The sequence below is a fragment of the Callionymus lyra genome, chromosome 16, assembly GCF_982586985.1.
Source record: "Callionymus lyra chromosome 16, fCalLyr1.hap1.1, whole genome shotgun sequence".
Lineage (NCBI taxonomy): Eukaryota > Metazoa > Chordata > Actinopteri > Syngnathiformes > Callionymidae > Callionymus > Callionymus lyra.
In genome coordinates, this window is record NC_141833.1 from 23489802 (window position 1) to 23512223 (window position 22422).

The 22422-nt window shown below is 39.2% G+C and overlaps 2 protein-coding genes across 2 annotated transcripts in view; both read right to left on the reverse strand.

The window, feature by feature from the left end:
- Positions 1-1203: 1203 nt before the first annotated feature.
- Positions 1204-9822, reverse strand: ift22 (intraflagellar transport 22 homolog (Chlamydomonas)). Its single transcript, XM_087810993.1, has 5 exons — positions 9626-9822; positions 9313-9395; positions 2023-2106; positions 1758-1960; positions 1204-1699 (listed from the first exon to the last, which is right to left on the reverse strand). The coding sequence occupies exons 1-5, from the start codon at positions 9662-9664 to the stop codon at positions 1551-1553; spliced, it is 558 nt and encodes a 185-aa protein (XP_087667119.1). The 5' UTR covers positions 9665-9822; the 3' UTR covers positions 1204-1550.
- A 950-nt stretch (positions 9823-10772) lies between these two features.
- The window catches only part of npc1 (Niemann-Pick disease, type C1), a 30935-nt gene continuing 19285 nt past the window's right edge, over positions 10773-22422 (reverse strand). The window contains exons 15-25 of the mRNA XM_087811098.1: positions 22294-22421; positions 20910-21044; positions 20692-20781; positions 18775-18965; positions 18603-18718; positions 16927-17056; positions 16676-16861; positions 13688-13919; positions 13061-13174; positions 12116-12278; positions 10773-11473 (exon numbers count right to left, since the gene is read on the reverse strand). Coding sequence (XP_087667224.1) covers positions 11391-11473; positions 12116-12278; positions 13061-13174; positions 13688-13919; positions 16676-16861; positions 16927-17056; positions 18603-18718; positions 18775-18965; positions 20692-20781; positions 20910-21044; positions 22294-22421 — 1568 coding nt within the window. The 3' untranslated portion in view covers positions 10773-11390. The remainder of the gene's footprint in view (positions 11474-12115; positions 12279-13060; positions 13175-13687; positions 13920-16675; positions 16862-16926; positions 17057-18602; positions 18719-18774; positions 18966-20691; positions 20782-20909; positions 21045-22293; position 22422) is intronic.

Here is a 22422-nt window from a genome sequence, read left to right on the forward strand (position 1 = left end):
TCACTTTGATTAAGGCCCAAAAACAAATGTGTTTGTGGTATCCCTTGTGTTGTCTCTCAGTCAAGGTCAACAACCTCCCTGGCTTCCATAGATGCACATGCAGTGGTGGAGGTCGTTCACCTTGACCCTGAGACAACAGAAGGGATACCACAAACACATTTGTATTTGGGTCTTCTAGTCACTTTGACCCAGAGACAACACAAGGGATACCACAAACGCATTTCAAGACTGAATGAACTCAAGGACGTCTGGAGCCTCATGATGATGGACGTCTGGAGCCTCATGATGATGGACGTCTGGAGCCTCATGATGATGGATGTCTGGAGCCTCATGATGATGGACGTCTGGAGCTACATGATGATGGACGTCTGGAGCCACAGGATGATGGACGTCTGGAGCCACAGGATGATGAACGTCTGGAGCCTCATGATGATGGACGTCTTGAGCTACACGGTGATGGACGTCTGGAGCCACATGATGATGGACGTCTGGAGCCACATGATGATGGACGTCTGGAGCCTCATGATGATGGACGTCTGGAGCCACATGATGATTTAGGTCTGGAGCTACATGATGATGGACGTCTGGAGCTACACGGTGATGGACGTCTGGAGCTACACGGTGATGGACGTCTGGAGCTACACGGTGATGGACGTCTGGAGCCACATGATGATGGACGTCTGGAGCCACATGATGATGGACGTCTGGAGCTACATGATGATGGACGTCTGGAGCTACATGGTGATGGACGTCTGGAGCCACATGATGATGGACGTCTGGAGCCACATGATGATTTAGGTCTGGAGCTACATGATGATGGACATCTGGAGCCACATGATGATTTAGGTCTGGAGCTACATGATGATGGACGTCTGGAGCCACATGATGATTTAGGTCTGGAGCTACATGATGATGGACGTCTGGAGCTACACGGTGATGGACGTCTGGAGCCACATGATGATGGACGTCTGGAGCCTCATGATGATGGACGTCTGGAGCCTCATGATGATGGACGTCTGGAGCCACATGATGATGGACGTCTGGAGCCTCATGATGATGGACGTCTGGAGCCACATGATGATGGACGTCTGGAGCCTCATGATGATGGACGTCTGGAGCCACATGATGATGGACGTCTGGAGCCTCATGATGATGGAAGTCTGGAGCCACATGATGATGGACGTCTGGAGCCACATGATGATGGACGTCTGGAGCCTCATGATGATGGAAGTCTGGAGCCTCATGATGATGGACCTCTTGCGCTACATGATGATGGACGTCTGGAGCTACATGATGATGGACGTCTGGAGCCTCATGATGATGGACTTCTGGAGCTACATGATGATGGACGTCTGGAGCCACAGGATGATGGACGTCTGCAGCCTCATGATGATGGACTTCTGGAGCTACATGATGATGGACGTCTGGAGCCACAGGATGATGGACGTCTGGAGCCTCATGATGATGGACGTCTGGAGCCACATGATGATGGACGTCTGGAGCCTCATGATGATGGACGTCTGGAGCCTCATGATGATGGACTTCTGGAGCTACATGATGATGGACATCTCCTCTCGTTCCCGACTCTCTGAAAGTGCCTTCGTCACGTCGCCCAAATATCTACAGAAGTCCTTCCTGACGTTCTCCGGCTCGTCCTCCAGGTTGGAGTGGACGAGAGGAAGTCTGCTGAGATGTGAGGCTGCGAGAGAAGAAACACTTCAAGTCCAGAAGACCTACATGAAGAAGCGAGTCGTTACCCAGAGGCAGGCGACCCTGGTCCACCTCGCCGTGAGGCTTGTGATGAGCCACCAGCAGACACTGGCCGTCCTGCAGACTCTGGGTGGACACGAACATGGAGTGCCAGGTCTCGACCTCCTTCAGGTGACTCGGGACGTCGGGGTCGAAGACGATGACGACGCCGCTGGAGTCCTTCATGACGGCCGGCCAGCAGCTCTCGAACCTGAGGGAGGAGAACGTCGCGTCCAGATGGTCCAGTTTTCGTTGCGTTTTTGAGGAACTTACTTGAAGTCTCCGGAACAATCCCAGAGTTCCACCTCACAGGTCTGGTCTCCGGCGCCCTCGGGCTGGGATTCGAACTCCAGGATTCTATGGAAACATGGAACCTATGAAGCGTTGAAGCTCAGACGTGAGGAGAGTGAAGCCGGGGCGGCAGACGACTCTCAGGAGGTCCGAATAAAACCATATATATTTAATATATTATTCATTAAAGGCACACAGTCTGGAAGTTTGCCTGAGGTTGCTGGTTCGCTTCCAGGCCGAGCCAACCTTTGACCTTTCTGTGTGTAGTTTGTTTGTTCTCCCCGTGTCGTGTAGGTTTACTCCGGACACTCCGGTTTCCTCCCACAGTCCAAAAACATACAGAGGTTGATTGAGGGAAATTGTCCGTAGATAAGAGTGTGTGTGTGAATGGTTGTCTGTCTTTGTCTGGCGTCCTGTCCAGGGTGTCCCCTGCCTCTCGCCCTATGATACTGGGATAGACTCCCCGTGACCCCGTGACCCCCGCAAGGGATAAAGTGGTAGAAAATGAATGATTATTATTCATGACTAGTTCACAGTAACATTTTTTACATTTTGTCCAAGAACGAATCCAGTTTTTTTAATAGTAGTTTGTTAATTTCTCAGAATAAAATACAGTTTCAAAGTATTTAATGAGATAAAATGTGTAACAATACCAGACATTCAAAGTCACAGAAATGTTTTAACAACATGTCATTATTTTTCCTTCCATTTAAAGCCTTTATTTACTCTTGTTCACTACATTAAGTCTCCTTTTCCCCATAACGACCCATTCCTGCAGCAGGTCATTGACTCGTCGGTGAAAGAAAAAGAGCCTCGAGGATAAACCAATAGTGAAGCGGTTAGAGGGCGGAGCACCAAATGAAGTAGAACTACAAGTATTTAAAAGTTTATTCAAGTATTTCGTACCTCACGCCTTGAGTCGGTCGATATTAATGAAGTAGAACTACAAGTATTTAAAAGTTTATTCAAGTATTCCGTACCTCACGCCTTGAGTCGGTCGATATTAATGAAGTAGAACTACAAGTATTTAAAAGTTTATTCAAGTATTCCGTACCTCACGCCTTGAGTCGGTCGATATTAATGAAGTAGAACTACAAGTATTTAAAAGTTTATTCAAGTATTCCGTACCTCACGCCTTGAGTCGGTCGATATTAATGAAGTAGAACTACAAGTATTTAAAAGTTTATTCAAGTATTCCGTACCTCACGCCTTGAGTCGGTCGATATTAATGAAGTAGAACTACAAGTATTTAAAAGTTTATTCAAGTATTTCGTACCTCACGCCTTGAGTCGGTCGATATTAATGAAGTAGAACTACAAGTATTTTAAAGTTTATTCAAGTATTCCGTACCTCACGCCTTGAGTCGGTCGATATTAATGAAGTAGAACTACAAGTATTTAAAAGTTTATTCAAGTATTCCGTACCTCACGCCTTGAGTCGGTCGATATTAATGAAGTAGAACTACAAGTATTTAAAAGTTTATTCAAGTATTCCGTACCTCACGCCTTGAGTCGGTCGATATTAATGAAGTAGAACTACAAGTATTTAAAAGTTTATTCAAGTATTCCGTACCTCACGCCTTGAGTCGGTCGATATTAATGAAGTAGAACTACAAGTATTTAAAAGTTTATTCAAGTATTTCGTACCTCACGCCTTGAGTCGGTCGATATTAATGAAGTAGAACTACAAGTATTTTAAAGTTTATTCAAGTATTCCGTACCTCACGCCTTGAGTCGGTCGATATTAATGAAGTAGAACTACAAGTATTTAAAAGTTTATTCAAGTATTCCGTACCTCACGCCTTGAGTCGGTCGATATTAATGAAGTAGAACTACAAGTATTTAAAAGTTTATTCAAGTATTTCGTACCTCACGCCTTGAGTCGGTCGATATTAATGAAGTAGAACTACAAGTATTTAAAAGTTTATTCAAGTATTCCGTACCTCACGCCTTGAGTCGGTCGATATTAATGAAGTAGAACTACAAGTATTTAAAAGTTGATTCAAGTATTCCGTACCTCACGCCTTGAGTCGGTCGATATTAATGAAGTAGAACTACAAGTATTTAAAAGTTTATTCAAGTATTCCGTACCTCACGCCTTGAGTCGGTCGATATTAATGAAGTAGAACTACAAGTATTTAAAAGTTTATTCAAGTATTCCGTACCTCACGCCTTGAGTCGGTCGATATTAATGAAGTAGAACTACAAGTATTTAAAAGTTTATTCAAGTATTCCGTACCTCACGCCTTGAGTCGGTCGATATTAATGAAGTAGAACTACAAGTATTTAAAAATTTATTCAAGTATTCCGTACCTCACGCCTTGAGTCGGTCGATATTAATGAAGTAGAAGTACAAGTATTTAAAAGTTTATTCAAGTATTCCGTACCTCACGCCTTGAGTCGGTCGATATTAATGAAGTAGAACTACAAGTATTTAAAAGTTTATTCAAGTATTCCGTACCTCACGCCTTGAGTCGGTCGATATTAATGAAGTAGAAGTACAAGTATTTAAAAGTTTATTCAAGTATTCCGTACCTCACGCCTTGAGTCGGTCGATATTAATGAAGTAGAACTACAAGTATTTAAAAGTTTATTCAAGTATTCCGTACCTCACGCCTTGAGTCGGTCGATATTAATGAAGTAGAACTACAAGTATTTAAAAGTTTATTCAAGTATTTCGTACCTCACGCCTTGAGTCGGTCGATATTAATGAAGTAGAACTACAAGTATTTAAAAGTTTATTCAAGTATTTCGTACCTCACGCCTTGAGTCGGTCGATATTAATGAAGTAGAACTACAAGTATTTAAAAGTTTATTCAAGTATTTTGTACCTCACGCCTTGAGTCGGTCGATATTAATGAAGTAGAATTACAAGTATTTAAAAGTTTATTCAAGTATTCCGTACCTCACGCCTTGAGTCGGTCGATATTAATGAAGTAGAAGTACAAGTATTTAAAAGTTTATTCAAGTATTCCGTACCTCACGCCTTGAGTCGGTCGATATTAATGAAGTAGAAGTACAAGTATTTAAAAGTTTATTCAAGTATTCCGTACCTCACGCCTTGAGTCGGTCGATATTAATGAAGTAGAACTACAAGTATTTAAAAGTTTATTCAAGTATTTCGTACCTCACGCCTTGAGTCGGTCGATATTAATGAAGTAGAACTACAAGTATTTAAAAGTTTATTCAAGTATTTCGTACCTCACGCCTTGAGTCGGTCGATATTAATGAAGTAGAACTACAAGTATTTAAAAGTTTATTCAAGTATTTCGTACCTCACGCCTTGAGTCGGTCGATATTAATGAAGTAGAACTACAAGTATTTAAAAGTTTATTCAAGTATTTCGTACCTCACGCCTTGAGTCGGTCGATATTAATGAAGTAGAACTACAAGTATTTAAAAGTTTATTCAAGTATTTTGTACCTCACGCCTTGAGTCGGTCGATATTAATGAAGTAGAATTACAAGTATTTAAAAGTTTATTCAAGTATTCCGTACCTCACGCCTTGAGTCGGTCGATATTAATGAAGTAGAAGTACAAGTATTTAAAAGTTTATTCAAGTATTCCGTACCTCACGCCTTGAGTCGGTCGATATTAATGAAGTAGAAGTACAAGTATTTAAAAGTTTATTCAAGTATTCCGTACCTCACGCCTTGAGTCGGTCGATATTAATGAAGTAGAACTACAAGTATTTAAAAGTTTATTCAAGTATTTCGTACCTCACGCCTTGAGTCGGTCGATATTAATGAAGTAGAACTACAAGTATTTAAAAGTTTATTCAAGTATTTCGTACCTCACGCCTTGAGTCGGTCGATATTAATGAAGTAGAACTACAAGTATTTAAAAGTTTATTCAAGTATTTTGTACCTCACGCCTTGAGTCGGTCGATATTAATGAAGTAGAATTACAAGTATTTAAAAGTTTATTCAAGTATTCCGTACCTCACGCCTTGAGTCGGTCGATATTAATGAAGTAGAAGTACAAGTATTTAAAAGTTTATTCAAGTATTCCGTACCTCACGCCTTGAGTCGGTCTATATTAATGAAGTAGAAGTACAAGTATTTAAAAGTTTATTCAAGTATTCCGTACCTCACGCCTTGAGTCGGTCGATATTAATGAAGTAGAAGTACAAGTATTTAAAAGTTTATTCAAGTATTCCGTACCTCACGCCTTGAGTCGGTCGATATTAATGAAGTAGAACTACAAGTATTTAAAAGTTTATTCAAGTATTTCGTACCTCACGCCTTGAGTCGGTCGATATTAATGAAGTAGAAGTACAAGTATTTAAAAGTTTATTCAAGTATTCCGTACCTCACGCCTTGAGTCGGTCGATATTAATGAAGTAGAAGTACAAGTATTTAAAAGTTTATTCAAGTATTCCGTACCTCACGCCTTGAGTCGGTCGATATTAATGAAGTAGAACTACAAGTATTTAAAAGTTTATTCAAGTATTTCGTACCTCACGCCTTGAGTCGGTCGATATTAATGAAGTAGAAGTACAAGTATTTAAAAGTTTATTCAAGTATTCCGTACCTCACGCCTTGAGTCGGTCGATATTAATGAAGTAGAAGTACAAGTATTTAAAAGTTTATTCAAGTATTCCGTACCTCACGCCTTGAGTCGGTCGATATTAATGAAGTAGAAGTACAAGTATTTAAAAGTTTATTCAAGTATTCCGTACCTCACGCCTTGAGTCGGTCGATATTAATGAAGTAGAACTACAAGTATTTAAAAGTTTATTCAAGTATTTCGTACCTCACGCCTTGAGTCGGTCGATATTAATGAAGTAGAAGTACAAGTATTTAAAAGTTTATTCAAGTATTCCGTACCTCACGCCTTGAGTCGGTCGATATTAATGAAGTAGAAGTACAAGTATTTAAAAGTTTATTCAAGTATTCCGTACCTCACGCCTTGAGTCGGTCGATATTAATGAAGTAGAACTACAAGTATTTAAAAGTTTATTCAAGTATTTCGTACCTCACGCCTTGAGTCGGTCGATATTAATGAAGTAGAAGTACAAGTATTTAAAAGTTTATTCAAGTATTCCGTACCTCACGCCTTGAGTCGGTCGATATTAATGAAGTAGAAGTACAAGTATTTAAAAGTTTATTCAAGTATTCCGTACCTCACGCCTTGAGTCGGTCGATATTAATGAAGTAGAAGTACAAGTATTTAAAAGTTTATTCAAGTATTCCGTACCTCACGCCTTGAGTCGGTCGATATTAATGAAGTAGAACTACAAGTATTTAAAAGTTTATTCAAGTATTTCGTACCTCACGCCTTGAGTCGGTCGATATTAATGAAGTAGAAGTACAAGTATTTAAAAGTTTATTCAAGTATTCCGTACCTCACGCCTTGAGTCGGTCGATATTAATGAAGTAGAAGTACAAGTATTTAAAAGTTTATTCAAGTATTCCGTACCTCACGCCTTGAGTCGGTCGATATTAATGAAGTAGAACTACAAGTATTTAAAAGTTTATTCAAGTATTTCTGTACCTCACGCCTTGAGTCGGTCGATATTAATGAAGTAGAACTACAAGTATTTAAAAGTTTATTCAAGTATTCCGTACCTCACGCCTTGAGTCGGTCGATATTAATGAAGTAGAACTACAAGTATTTAAAAGTTTATTCAAGTATTTCGTACCTCACGCCTTGAGTCGGTCGATATTAATGAAGTAGAACTACAAGTATTTAAAAGTTTATTCAAGTATTTCGTACCTCACGCCTTGAGTCGGTCGATATTAATGAAGTAGAACTACAAGTATTTAAAAGTTTATTCAAGTATTCCGTACCTCACGCCTTGAGTCGGTCGATATTAATGAAGTAGAACTACAAGTATTTAAAAGTTTATTCAAGTATTTCGTACCTCACGCCTTGAGTCGGTCGATATTAATGAAGTAGAACTACAAGTATTTAAAAGTTTATTCAAGTATTCCGTACCTCACGCCTTGAGTCGGTCGATATTAATGAAGTAGAACTACAAGTATTTTAAAGTTTATTCAAGTATTCCGTACCTCACGCCTTGAGTCGGTCGATATTAATGAAGTAGAACTACAAGTATTTAAAAGTTTATTCAAGTATTCCGTACCTCACGCCTTGAGTCGGTCGATATTAATGAAGTAGAACTACAAGTATTTAAAAGTTTATTCAAGTATTTCGTACCTCACGCCTTGAGTCGGTCGATATTAATGAAGTAGAAGTACAAGTATTTAAAAGTTTATTCAAGTATTCCGTACCTCACGCCTTGAGTCGGTCGATATTAATGAAGTAGAAGTACAAGTATTTAAAAGTTTATTCAAGTATTCCGTACCTCACGCCTTGAGTCGGTCGATATTAATGAAGTAGAACTACAAGTATTTAAAAGTTTATTCAAGTATTTCGTACCTCACGCCTTGAGTCGGTCGATATTAATGAAGTAGAAGTACAAGTATTTAAAAGTTTATTCAAGTATTCCGTACCTCACGCCTTGAGTCGGTCGATATTAATGAAGTAGAAGTACAAGTATTTAAAAGTTTATTCAAGTATTCCGTACCTCACGCCTTGAGTCGGTCGATATTAATGAAGTAGAACTACAAGTATTTAAAAGTTTATTCAAGTATTTCTGTACCTCACGCCTTGAGTCGGTCGATATTAATGAAGTAGAACTACAAGTATTTAAAAGTTTATTCAAGTATTCCGTACCTCACGCCTTGAGTCGGTCGATATTAATGAAGTAGAACTACAAGTATTTAAAAGTTTATTCAAGTATTTCGTACCTCACGCCTTGAGTCGGTCGATATTAATGAAGTAGAACTACAAGTATTTAAAAGTTTATTCAAGTATTTCGTACCTCACGCCTTGAGTCGGTCGATATTAATGAAGTAGAACTACAAGTATTTAAAAGTTTATTCAAGTATTCCGTACCTCACGCCTTGAGTCGGTCGATATTAATGAAGTAGAACTACAAGTATTTAAAAGTTTATTCAAGTATTTCGTACCTCACGCCTTGAGTCGGTCGATATTAATGAAGTAGAACTACAAGTATTTAAAAGTTTATTCAAGTATTCCGTACCTCACGCCTTGAGTCGGTCGATATTAATGAAGTAGAACTACAAGTATTTTAAAGTTTATTCAAGTATTCCGTACCTCACGCCTTGAGTCGGTCGATATTAATGAAGTAGAACTACAAGTATTTAAAAGTTTATTCAAGTATTCCGTACCTCACGCCTTGAGTCGGTCGATATTAATGAAGTAGAACTACAAGTATTTAAAAGTTTATTCAAGTATTTCGTACCTCACGCCTTGAGTCGGTCGATATTCTCCTCCCACAGCTTCTGTTGTGTCCGACAGGAAATTTGCAAGAACGGTTTTCCCGCTCTGTGCGATAAAACACGATCAATCCTTCATTGTTGACGATATATATATATTTTAAACAAATGTTTAATGTAATAAACAAAAATATGAACATGAAGCACAACTTCAAATAACTGGTGAAAACAATGTGTGGTGAAGCGACTGCAAACATTCCAGCGCGTAGTTGTTTGTCATCAGAGATGAAATCATGATAATATTTTTAATAATAATCATAATAAAGTTTCTTTTCTTACCTCATTCGGACCAACGAAGATGATTTTAGCTTTCAACATGTCAACGTAGCTTTAGCCCGTTAGCTTCACACACCGCCAGAGAGAAAACTGCGCTAAACATCGAAACCAATCGTGTTTTTTTGTCCTTAAAACATCTTTTTTTTTTCCAATCGTGTGTGAAAAACAAACTCCTGCAGTTAAATGTCTGAGATCGTAAACTTCCGGTTGGTTTCTATGGTTTCCGCTGAGATCCTTCTATACGCGATCGTGATTGGTTGATGCTTCCCTCTAAAGTAGCCAATCGAGAACAACTTTGCTGCCACGTGTCGTCACGTGCTCTCTGACCAATAATAAGAGTTTATGGTAAAACATAGAAAAGAAAAATTAACCGCATTTTTATTTTTGGTTGGAATCCTTTGATAGTTTCACTAAAAATAAGAACTAATCCAATTATTGTGCAGGACTTTTGTCGCTTTTGTCGCTTTCGTGAGTGTCTGCGCCTAAAAATAGATTCAAGGAAACACAAAACACTATTTGGAGGAAAAATAAGTGAAATAAAAGCAAAATAAATTACTACGAATACAATGAATTGAATTTAAATGGAATAATTAATATGTCAAATAACTTAAACAATATTTAGCTTGAATTTACGACTTAATTTTCCCTCCTTAAATACTTAGCGCCACCTACTGGTCTTACAAGAGGTAATAACTAATAGTTATACGACTGTAACTAATGTCAATCGAACCACATTAAATAAATAAATCAATAAAAGAGAAAAAAATTAATTTACACTCCAAGTGTGTCGTTACATTTTATACAAAAAAAGAGAAAAATATTAGTTTAGTGTGACATAGTTTAAAAAACAAAAAAAACAATTGTAGAAGATTAAAGGTCTGAGGCCACTTCCGGAAGTTAGCCACGCCCCCAACGCTCGTCTAAACCCTTTTCCGGTCTGAATCCTCTGCAGCTGCAGCTGGATATACAGTAGATAAGTAATTTGTATTTATATAGATATGATATAATGATAAGATAATATCGATATACTTGGAGGAAAGAGATAAAAGGTGTTTTGAAAACGAAGAAGGAAAAGAAGAGAATATTCCGCCCCCAGAGGCGGACGCGGGAACTACAGCTCGCTCGGTCAACACGTCAAACAAGAGTCGAGTCGTTTCTGAGAAGTTTTAATGAGTTAAAATGTTAAAAACTAAAGACTTCATCTCTTCACGGCTCGTGAAAGTTTGTCACAAACACACTTTATTGTGTCTTTTTTAAAAGAAAAACGAGGAATGACTGAAGTGAAAACTTTAGGGATCAATAAAGTTTTACCTTAACTTAAGTAAAACGAGTGGCTTTAAAAAAATACGTGGAGTCGAGTCGATAAAAGCTTAAAAGTCTCGACACACGATCAGTTATTTACAGTTAAAGCTTCCGTCTCTGGATGTGCAGGTTCCATCATGATGAGGTCACGCGGGGGTCACACGGGGGTCACCGGGTCGACCCGCTCAACTTGGTGAGTAGAACCGAGGTCAGGATCGGGTTAAAAGGTCGAAGGTCGTCAGTCACGTGACGCCGGCTCTCGTCGTCCATGGGTTCAGTGGATTAAATAAAACGATGAAGCCGCTGCTCGTTAAAAACACTCTTAAGATTCCTGTGACGTGATCCGTGTGTTGTGCGAGCGAGTCCGTCCACGAGTGGATCCACTTCCTGAGTCCGAGGCGAGCGAGTGATGATGACGATGATGGCGATGATGAGGATGAAGATCGACCTCAAGTGTCTTTGAGTCTCAGTAGTTGAGCAGTCGCTCTCGCTCTGTTCCCGCCACGCGAGCGCTCGCCGCCTTGACCTTTGCCCTGTTGGCGCTCGGACCTGAGGAGAGTCAGGTTTAGAAGGTCAACAAGGTCATGGAGGTCATCAAGGTCATGGAGAAGTTGCGTTTGTCTTTTTTGTGTTGGGCTTGTTAGAGTTGAAAATTGTTTGATTATAGTTGAAAATTGTTTGATTATAGTTGAAAATTGTTTGATTATAGTTGAAAATTGTTGGATTCTAGTTGAAAATTGTTTGATTATAGTTGAAAATTGTTGGATTATAGTTGAAAATTGTTGGATTATAGGATTCTAGTTGAAAATTGTTGGATTATAGTTGAAAATTGTTGGATTATAGTTGAAAATTGTTTGATTATAGTTGAAAATTGTTTGATTAGAGTTGAAAATTGTTGGATTATAGATGAAAATTGTTTGATTATAGTTGAAAATTGTTTGATTACAGTTGAAAATTGTTGGATTATAGTTGAAAATTGTTGATAATAGTTGAAAATTGTTGGATTATAGTTGAAAATTGTTTGATTATAGTTGAAAATTGTTTGATTAGAGTTGAAAATTGTTGGATTATAGTTGAAAATTGATGGATTATAGTTGAAAATTGTTTGATTATAGTTGAAAATTGTTTGATTATAGTTGAAAATTGTTGGATTATAGTTGAAAATTGTTAGATTACAGTCATGTGACTCACCGATGTAACTCAGCAACACGGGCAGGAACACGAGGCCGTGAGCAGCTCCCAGCAGAACGATGGCCAGATACATGCGGAAGTAAAAGACCTGGAAGATCTGAGACTTGGAAAGAGCCAGAATCAAGATTCCACCGAACTTGGTGAGCGTGATTCCACTGAAGACCTGCAGACACGTGAGAACATCAACACACATGTGAGAACATCAACACACACGTGAGAACATCAACACACACGTGGACAGTTTCAAAGTAAAGGATCAATTCATTCATGCATCAACCACAGGAAGTAGTTCTTTTCTAAAGCATCAACAACAGGAAGTAGTTCTTTTCTAAAGCATCAACAACAGGAAGTAGTTGCGTTCTAAAGCATCAACAACAGGAAGTAGTTCCGTTCTAAAGCATCAACCACAGGAAGTAGTTCCGTTCTAAAGCATCAACAACAGGAATTGGTTCCGTTCTAAAGCATCAACCACAGGAAGTAGTTCCGTTCCAAAGCATCAACAACAGGAAGTAGTTCCGTTCCAAAGCATCAACAACAGGAATTGGTTCCGTTCTAAAGCATCAACCACAGGAAGTAGTTCCGTTCTAAAGCATCAACCACAGGAATTGGTTCCGTTCTAAAGCATCAACAACAGGAAGTAGTTCCGTTCTAAAGCATCAACCACAGGAAGTAGTTCCGTTCTAAAGCATCAACCACAGGAAGTAGTTCCGTTCTAAAGCATCAACCACAGGAAGTAGTTCCGTTCTAAAGCATCAACAACAGGAAGTAGTTCCGTTCTAAAGCATCAACCACAGGAAGTAGTTCCGTTCTAAAGCATCAACAACAGGAAGTAGTTCCGTTCTAAAGCATCAACCACAGGAAGTAGTTCTGTTCTAAAGCATCAGCCACAGGAAGTAGTTCTTTTCTAAAGCATCAACCACAGGAAGTAGTCGCGTCAACACTCACCGAGCTGCCCATGAAGGCCAGAGCCTCCTCCGCTCGCTCCACCCTCGTCTTCTTCACGCTGACGGAGAACGCTCTCACGATGTGGCTGCAGAACTCCACGGAGATACCACACGCCTGTAGGAGTCACATGACCTCGTCAACCACAACATCCTCAGAGAAACTACTATCGTAGTTTTCTTCTGTACATCAAGGATTTATAACATTACACATTTTATTATTTCACAGTTATTATAATTTTAAGGTTTGTATATGTATATATATATATATATATATATATATATATATAAATAAATAAATATACATTTGGATTTGGGTGTATTCAAAATATGTATATAAATAAATATATTTTTCCCCAATTAACATGTGAATATTCACAGCGTTTGTTCATTTTTGTGTTCCAATTAAATTTCCGGCCTCTAGATGGCAGCAGTTATTAGGTCTTCCTTTTTTACATGATACTGTGCAACATTCAACAAAAGTCTATCCATCCATCTATTCATCTATTCATCCAATCATCCGTTATCCATCCATCCATCCATCCCTCCATGGATCCATCTATCATCCATCCATCTTTTATTACCATGCATTCATTTCCTTAATAGTTAAAAACTAAGAGCGTCTTCTCACCATGACCAGGTTAACCAGGGACACGGCGTTGAGGCTGATGCTCCAGAGCCACATGACGCCGAACATGTTGACCAGGATCATGGCGATGGTGAGGGTCACCAGGACGGCGGCCCACAGCTCGAAGCCCAGCAGCACCGTGGTCACCACGAAGATGGCGCCGAGGGACACGCCCAGGTTGAGCGCCGTGTCGAAGGCGATGGTGAGATACTGCTCGTAGAACACGTAGAAGACGCTGCAACCAGGAAGTCACAGTCACTAGAACCACATGCTAGTCCTTCAACCTCTTGAACTAGTCAGGTGTTGATCGTTACAACTTTATGGATGATTGATCTGAGATAGAGCTGCACGATATTGGAAATAAGCGCGATATTCGATTATTAGTGTCTTGAATTGGAATAATAAAAAATGTAGCCGTACAGGAGTGAGTACTGTAGTGTAGTCCAGGGGTCTATAGAAGGAAAACAATGCGATATTTCCCTTTCGTTTATTTCCGCATTTCTGTGCCGACATGATGGTAGAAAAATATCACTTATAACGTCTCGCGGGACTTGCATCGGTTTCCCGCCAAACTGAGCGACATCAGAGAGGAGCCGCCGGCGCGTCGTGATATCACCAAATCAATAATAAATTCTTGTACACGCACACATAACACTTTATAAATGACGCTAACAACTTAGCTCGCTAGCATACGGTGAAGACGCACACATAACACTTTATAAATGACGCTAACAACTTAGCTCACTAGCATACGGTGAAGACGCACACATAACACTTTATAAATGACGCTAACAACTTAGCTCGCTAGCATACGGTGAAGACGCACACATAACACTTTATAAATGACGCTAACAACTTAGCTCACTAGCATACGGTGAAGACGCACACATAACACTTTATAAATGACGCTAACAACTTAGCTCGCTAGCATACGGTGAAGACGCACACATAACACTTTATAAATGACGCTAACAACTTAGCTCGTTAGCATACGGTGAAGACGCACACATAACACTTTATAAATGATGCTAACAACTTAGCTCGTTAGCATACGGTGAAGACGCACACATAACACTTTATAAATGATGCTAACAACTTAGCTCGTTAGCATACGGTGAAGACGCACGCATAACACTTTATAAATGACGCTAACAACTTAGCTCGTTAGCATACGGTGAAGACGCACACATAACACTTTATAAATGACGCTAACAACTTAGCTCGTTAGCATACGGTGAAGACGCACACATAACACTTTATAAATGACGCTAACAACTTAGCTCGTTAGCATACGGTGAAGACGCACACATAACACTTTATAAATGACGCTAACAACTTAGCTCGTTAGCATACGGTGAAGACGCACACATAACACTTTATAAATGACGCTAACAACTTAGCTCGTTAGCATACGGTGAAGACGGACACATAACACTTTATAAATGACGCTAACAACTTAGCTCGTTAGGATACGGTGAAGACGCACACATAACACTTTATAAATGACGCTAACAACTTAGCTCGTTAGCATACGGTGAAGACGCACACATAACACTTTATAAATGACGCTAACAACTTAGCTTGTTAGCATACGGTGAAGACGCACACATAACACTTTATAAATGACGCTAACAACTTAGCTCGTTAGCTTACGGTGAAGACGGACACATAACACTTTATAAATGACGCTAACAACTTAGCTCGTTAGCATACGGTGAAGACGCACACATAACACTTTATAAATGACGCTAACAACTTAGCTCGTTAGCATACGGTGAAGACGGACACATAACACTTTATAAATGACGCTAACAACTTAGCTCGTTAGCATACGGTGAAGACGCACACATAACACTTTATAAATGACGCTAACAACTTAGCTTGTTAGCATACGGTGAAGACGCACACATAACACTTTATAAATGACGCTAACAACTTAGCTCGTTAGCTTACGGTGAAGACGGACACATAACACTTTATAAATGACGCTAACAACTTAGCTCGTTAGCATACGGTGAAGACGCACACATAACACTTTATAAATGACGCTAACAACTTAGCTCGTTAGCATACGGTGAAGACGGACACATAACACTTTATAAATGACGCTAACAACTTAGCTCGTTAGCATACGGTGAAGACGCACACATAACACTTTATAAATGACGCTAACAACTTAGCTCGTTAGCATACGGTGAAGACGGACACATAACACTTTATAAATGACGCTGACAACTTAGCTCGTTAGCATACGGTGAAGACGCACACATAACACTTTATAAATGACGCTAACAACTTTACAGAACGTGACACTGATTGATCAAAGTGTGTATTTAAGAAATACTTGATTTATACGATAAAACATTATAAATATTCGCACATGTTTTGGATGCATATGGCACGTGCCAATATCGCGATATCTATATTTTTTTTCGATATATCGTGCAGATCTAATCTGAGAGAAAACAAACAACAATAATGTTCTGATCAAGTTTGTTCATTAAAAACTGTTTTGTTTGTTCATTTGAGTCAATAAAGATTCTGATGATACATTTGGAAAGAAAGTAAGAATCAAACAATATTGAATGATTTAATTTAATATTTCAAACTTTAAATTGCTTTTATTGAAACGTTGTTTTTTATCCCTCGTGTTGTCTCTGGGTCAAAGGTCAACGACTCTCCCATGGCTTCTATAAATACAGAGTCAGGATGCTAGAGGTCGTTGACCTTTGACCCAGAGATAACACAAGGGCTGCTTAGAAAAAACTTGAACCAAAATTTCTATGAATAACAAATTAAGTTACATTGCGTTTATAAAATGTATTAATTAAGTGATGGAATGAAAATATTAAACCGTTTTAACATATGAAAATATTAATATTAAATTATTCAATACAATGATTAAAACCACATTTCACTAAAAACATGTTTCAAATGTTAAACGTAATCATCACTCTGCAGCTTCAAGGTCATGGTTTGACCCTGACTCACCTGTAGGCGAACACCTTGTGACCCATGGACTCGCTGATGTTGGTCGCCAGCGCCCGAGCCATCTTGAGCGCGTCGATGAAGTCGTGCGACTCCTGCAGGACGGTGTGGTACGTCATGAAGTGAGTGGCGCCCACGGCGCTGCCGTTCTTCTTCAGGTCCACGGCGGTGGCGTAGGCGGCGTGTCCGCTGCGAGAGAGAGCACCAATGAAGCGCCGCCTTCCACGACGGACACTTCCACGCCCGTCACTCACCCTTTTCCACAGTTCATGTTGGGATTGTCCGACAGGAACATCGGCAGGAATCGCATGAAGTCGTTCCCGACAGGCCTCTGCTTCCCGCTCGGGGTCATAGGTCGGCAGTGAACGCACGACGGGTCGACGACTGGAAACATAATGACATGAGATTTATTTTAAAACATGGCTGCATCATACGGGGAGTAATTCATGGAACAGTTTTGTTATTCTCTAGAAAACAATGTTGGCCGTTAGCGATGCTAGCTAGCATGTTGCTATGCTAACATTAGCAATCACGACGGGTCGACGACTGGAAACATAATGACATGAGATTTATGTTAAAACATGGCTGCATCATACGGTGAGTAATTCATGGAACAGTTTTGTTATTCTCTAGAAAACATTGTTGGCCGTTAGCGATTCTAGCTAGAATGTTGCTATGCTAACATTAGCAAGCACGACGGGTCGACGACTGGAAACATGACATGAGATTTATGTTAAAACATGGCTGCATCATACGGTGAGTAATTCATGGAACAGTTTTGTTATTCTCTAGAAAACAATGTTGGCCGTTAGCGATGCTAGCTAGCATGTTGCTATGCTAACATTAGAAATCACGACGGGTCGACAACTGGAAACATATTGACGTAAGATTTATTTTTAAAACATGGCTGCATCGTACAGTGAGTAATTCATTAAACAGTTTTGTTATTCTCTAGAAAACAATGTTGGCCGTTAGCGATGCTAGCTAGCATGTTGCTATGCCAACATTAAAAATCATGACGGGTCGACAACTGGAAACAGAATGACATGAGATTTATTTTAAAACATGACTGCATCATATGGTGAGTAATTCATGTTACAGTTTTGTTATTCTCTAGAAAACAATGTTGGCCGTTAGCAAAGCAACAAGCTAACTAGCATCGCTAAAATTAGCATCAGCAACCATCTTGCTGTGAGGCGACCACACTAATACAGCGAGTAATATATCATGTTACAGTTTAGGGTGAAAACTTGTTTCTTCTCTAGAAAATAATGTTAGCCGTTAGCATAGCAACGTGCTAGCTAGCATCCTTAACATTAGCAATCACGTCGGGTCGACAACTGGAAACATTATGACATAATATTTATTTTTAAACATGGCTGCATCATATAGTGAGTAATTAATGTTATAGTTTTGTGTGAAAACTTTTTTAATCTCTAGAAAATAATGTTGGCCTTTAGCATAGCAACATGCTAGCTAGCATCGCTAACATTAGCAATCAGTACTGGATGCTTTTTTGGGTTATTCTTTGAACATTTAATGTTTATTCGTGTCACATTTTTCAAACAACGGTCAATAAAACCCTTTTTTAAGAGTTTAAACTAAAGCCCAGATTTAATTGTATAAACATGTTGTAAATCTGCTGAGTTATTAATCTGTTATTTTATTATTTAACAAAAAGTTTAAAGGTACAAAATTAATGCTCAGATACATCTTTGTATGACATACAATAATACAACCAATAAATGTACGAAAGTGAATGTGTGACACATTTTTAAAAATAACTCCAGGAACTAAAGCAGGTAAAATATTTGCGCCGACTCAGGCTCCATTGTCGCGATCATGCTGGTCCAGATAAGAACATGAGGTGAGAACATACCTGAGGCAAGAACATACCTGAGGTCAGAACATACCTGAGGTCAGAACATACCTGAGGCGTTGCAGAAGGCTCCGCTGCTGTTGTAATAGCGGCAGCAGGTGGACTGAGGCATCACCCAGTCGAAGTAGTCGTCCAGCCAGGAGGACGGCGTGAAGGCCACCTTGGTGCTGAGGTCAAAGGTCAGTTTCATCCGAACTCTTCCTCCAGACGGGTCAGGACTTACTAGGAGCTCAGCAGCGAGGCGGTGTAGACCTGCTGCACCAGAGAGTTGTTGTTGCAGCCCACGCCGCCGCACACCTTGTTCTGGTCCTCGGTGACGGTGAAGTCCAGACCGTCCTCCACCACGAAGTAGACCGGAGGTCCCGTGTGGAGATACGTGCTCATGTTCTTGAAGTACTGCAGCACGTACGAGTCCTGGAGGATAAAAAATGACTTCAAAACCTCTTGTTGAAAATAATAAATTATAAATCTACGAAATATTGTTTATACACGACATATGAAAGTCTTTGAGATCAACTCCACCTTTGGTAATAAATGGAGTTTAGTGCTGCACGATATATCGGAAAAATATCGATATTGGCACGTGCGATATACATATCGAAAACATGTGATCATTCATCTTTTTTTTTTGATCAATAAATCAGTCAAATCAAGTATTTCTTAAACACACACTTCGACCAATCAGTGTCACGTTCTGTAAAGTTGTCAATTTGTACTTCTATGTCTCGTTGTTGTTTACGTCTCCGTCCGTCTGTGAACTGTGGGCTTGTTAGGCTCGGTTGCTATGGCGACGAGTCTTATCTCAGTATATCCAGTGAAGTAATACTAACTTATGATCTAGTCAAACACTAGTGATCCAGTGAAGTAATACTAACTTATGATCTAGTCAAACACTAGTGATCCAGTGAAGTAATACTAACTTCTGATCTAGTCAAACACTAGTGATCCAGTGAAGTAATACTAACTTATGATCTAGTCAAACACTAGTGATCCAGTGAAGTAATACTAACTTATGATCTAGTCAAACACTAGTGATCCAGTGAAGTAATACTAACTTATGATCTAGTCAAACACTAGTGATCCAGTGAAGTAATACTAACTTATGATCTAGTCAAACACTAGTGATCCAGTGAAGTAATACTAACTTATGATCTAGTCAAACACTAGTGATCCAGTGAAGTAATACTAACTTATGATCTAGTCAAACACTAGTGATCCAGTGAAGTAATACTAACTTATGATCTACTTAAACACTAGTGATCCAGTGAAGTAATACTAACTTATGATCTACTTAAACACTAGTGATCCAGTGAAGTAATACTAACTTATGATCTAGTCAAACACTAGTGATCCAGTGAAGTAATACTAACTTATGATCTAGTCAAACACTAGTGATCCAGTGAAGTAATACTAACTTATGATCTAGTCAAACACTAGTGATCCAGTGAAGTAATACTAACTTATGATCTAGTCAAACACTAGTGATCCAGTGAAGTAATACTAACTTATGATCTAGTCAAACACTAGTGATCCAGTGAAGTAATACTAACTTCTGATCTAGTCAAACACTAGTGATCCAGTGAAGTAATACTAACTTATGATCTAGTCAAACACTAGTGATCCAGTGAAGTAATACTAACTTATGATCTAGTCAAACACTAGTGATCCAGTGAAGTAATACTAACTTATGATCTAGTCAAACACTAGTGATCCAGTGAAGTAATACTAACTTGTGATCTAGTCAAACACTAGTGATCCAGTCACTCGTCTCTTTCAACCTCCTTTGTTAAAGCAACATATTGTAAGAACTTTTCATCTCGTCTTAGCCTCAAAATAATACTGACAGAACATGATACAACATTTGTAACAACGGAAACTACCAAAGAGAAGTTCAAAAGATGCGAGGGTGTCTTTCTAATGAGGTGTTGCCCATCAGGAGGAGGCCCCGGGGCGGATCCAGGACACGTCAGAGAGTTTACATCTCATGACGGACCCGGGAATAAATACCAACAATAATGTCAGACTCTTTTTAATAAAACCTGCGATAAATTCTGACCCCCCAGTTCCTCATCAAAGGGAGGGAAGCTCGGGCCTATTCCCTGCGGCTGCTGCCCCCGCGACGATGACCAAATGGACTCACGTCTGGCATCGACAACTGCTGGTCCAGTCCCACCTCCACCTTGTTGACGACAGCGATGCTGAAGGACAACATCCCCACGAACACGGCCATCTGTGCCAGAGAAACATGTTTTTACATGTTAAAAACTATACTAGTAACATCGCGACACCAAAAGTTGTCGTTTTAAATGTGACTCGACATTTATTTGACTGATTATCTTATTCAACAGAACCACTCACGATGATGGGTCGAACCCACTCCTTGTGTATGAACGGAGCGTAGACTTTCCTGAAGAAGCGGAAGAGGAAACTCTCCGACCTACTGTCTTGTCCTTCAGGCAGCTTCATGCAACACAACATGTCCAAACGATTCGCCTGAAAAGATATGCAGAAACATGTCTGTAATTACTGTGTTATTGTTGAGAATATCAACCGTGGGATGAATAAATATGTAATAAATATCACAGCCGAGAAGAAGATGCAACTTTAGTGAAGAAAATCACTTTAAAAAGTCACTTGAATCGTCAAATACTAGGACAACATGCTAGCTAGCTTCGCTAACATTAGCATCACGACGGGTCGACAACTGGAAACATAACAACATGAACTGCTCACTGTATGATGCAGCCATGTTTTAAAATACATTTTACAGTTTTGTGTGAAATCTTGTCTATTCTCTAGAAAATAATGTTGGGCGTTAGCACAGCAACGTGCTAGCTAGCTAGCTTCGCTAACATTAGCATCACGACGGGTCGACGACTGGAAACATAATGACAGGATTTATTTTAAAACATGGCTGCATCATATAGTGAGTAATTCATGTTATAGTTTTGTGTGAAAACTTGTTTATTCTCTATAAAATATAAAATCTCTCTAAATAATGTTGTCTGTTAGCATAGCACCGTGCTAGCTAGCTTTGCTAACATTAGCAATCAGAACTGGATGCTTTTTTTTTTAGGTAATTCTGTGAACATTTTATGTTTATTTGTGTTAGTTTTCAACCATAATGCTCAAAATTAAAATAAAACCTGCATCAGAGCAGAAACCTGTAAATACTGTGTTATTATTGTGAATATTAACCCTGGAAATAAATAAATACAGATTACATATCACAGCCCAGAAGAAGAATAAAACTTTAGTGAAGACAATTACTTTAAAATGTCAATTAAATAGTTGAATACTATAAAGCAAAATATTAGGTAATACATGTGATAGTTTCTCGCTTCATTATTATAATTAAATATTAATTATTATATATTCATTAATATAATAGAACATTTATTGAATGAATAAAACTAATGAAAGAAAAAAAAAGACATGGTGAAGAACAACTACAGTAAATATTATCATGAGTAGAAGAAAATATCTGCAATAAATGAATAATAAAATATGAAAAGAATTAAGCAAGAGAGAGACATTTAAATAGAAGAAAATTAAACCAGTAACATCAGTACAAACGTTAAAGTTCAGACATACAGTCATTAATCATTAAACTAATATGTTCCATTAAACTATTTGAATGATCACATCATCAAATTAAATCGTGTTGAATGTGTTGAACATGATTTATATAAAGCTTTCTATACGCCGTCCAGTTCCTGCAGAGTTTCCTCCTCGCTCTCACCTCCTGCCTCCTCAAGTCCAGACCCAACAAGCTGACGAAGCAGCTGATCTGCAACAGGAAGTCGATGCAAACAGCCAGACCAGCAAAGAGGGAGAAGGTCCTGACGGCCGGCATGTTGGACAGAGCGCC

What these genes read in the sequence shown, in the direction of transcription:
- ift22 (XM_087810993.1), bottom strand. Translation starts at nt 9,664, where the DNA reads ATGTTGAAAGCTAAAATCATCTTCGTTGGTCCGAATGAG. An exon ending in GATTGTTCCGGAGACTTCAA is followed by an intron (nt 1,961 to 2,022) that starts GTAAGTTCCTCA and finishes CTCCTCCCTCAG; the next exon opens with GTTCGAGAGCTGCTGGCCGG. An exon ending in CCAGGGTCGCCTGCCTCTGG is followed by an intron (nt 1,700 to 1,757) that starts GTAACGACTCGC and finishes CTTCTCTCGCAG; the next exon opens with CCTCACATCTCAGCAGACTT.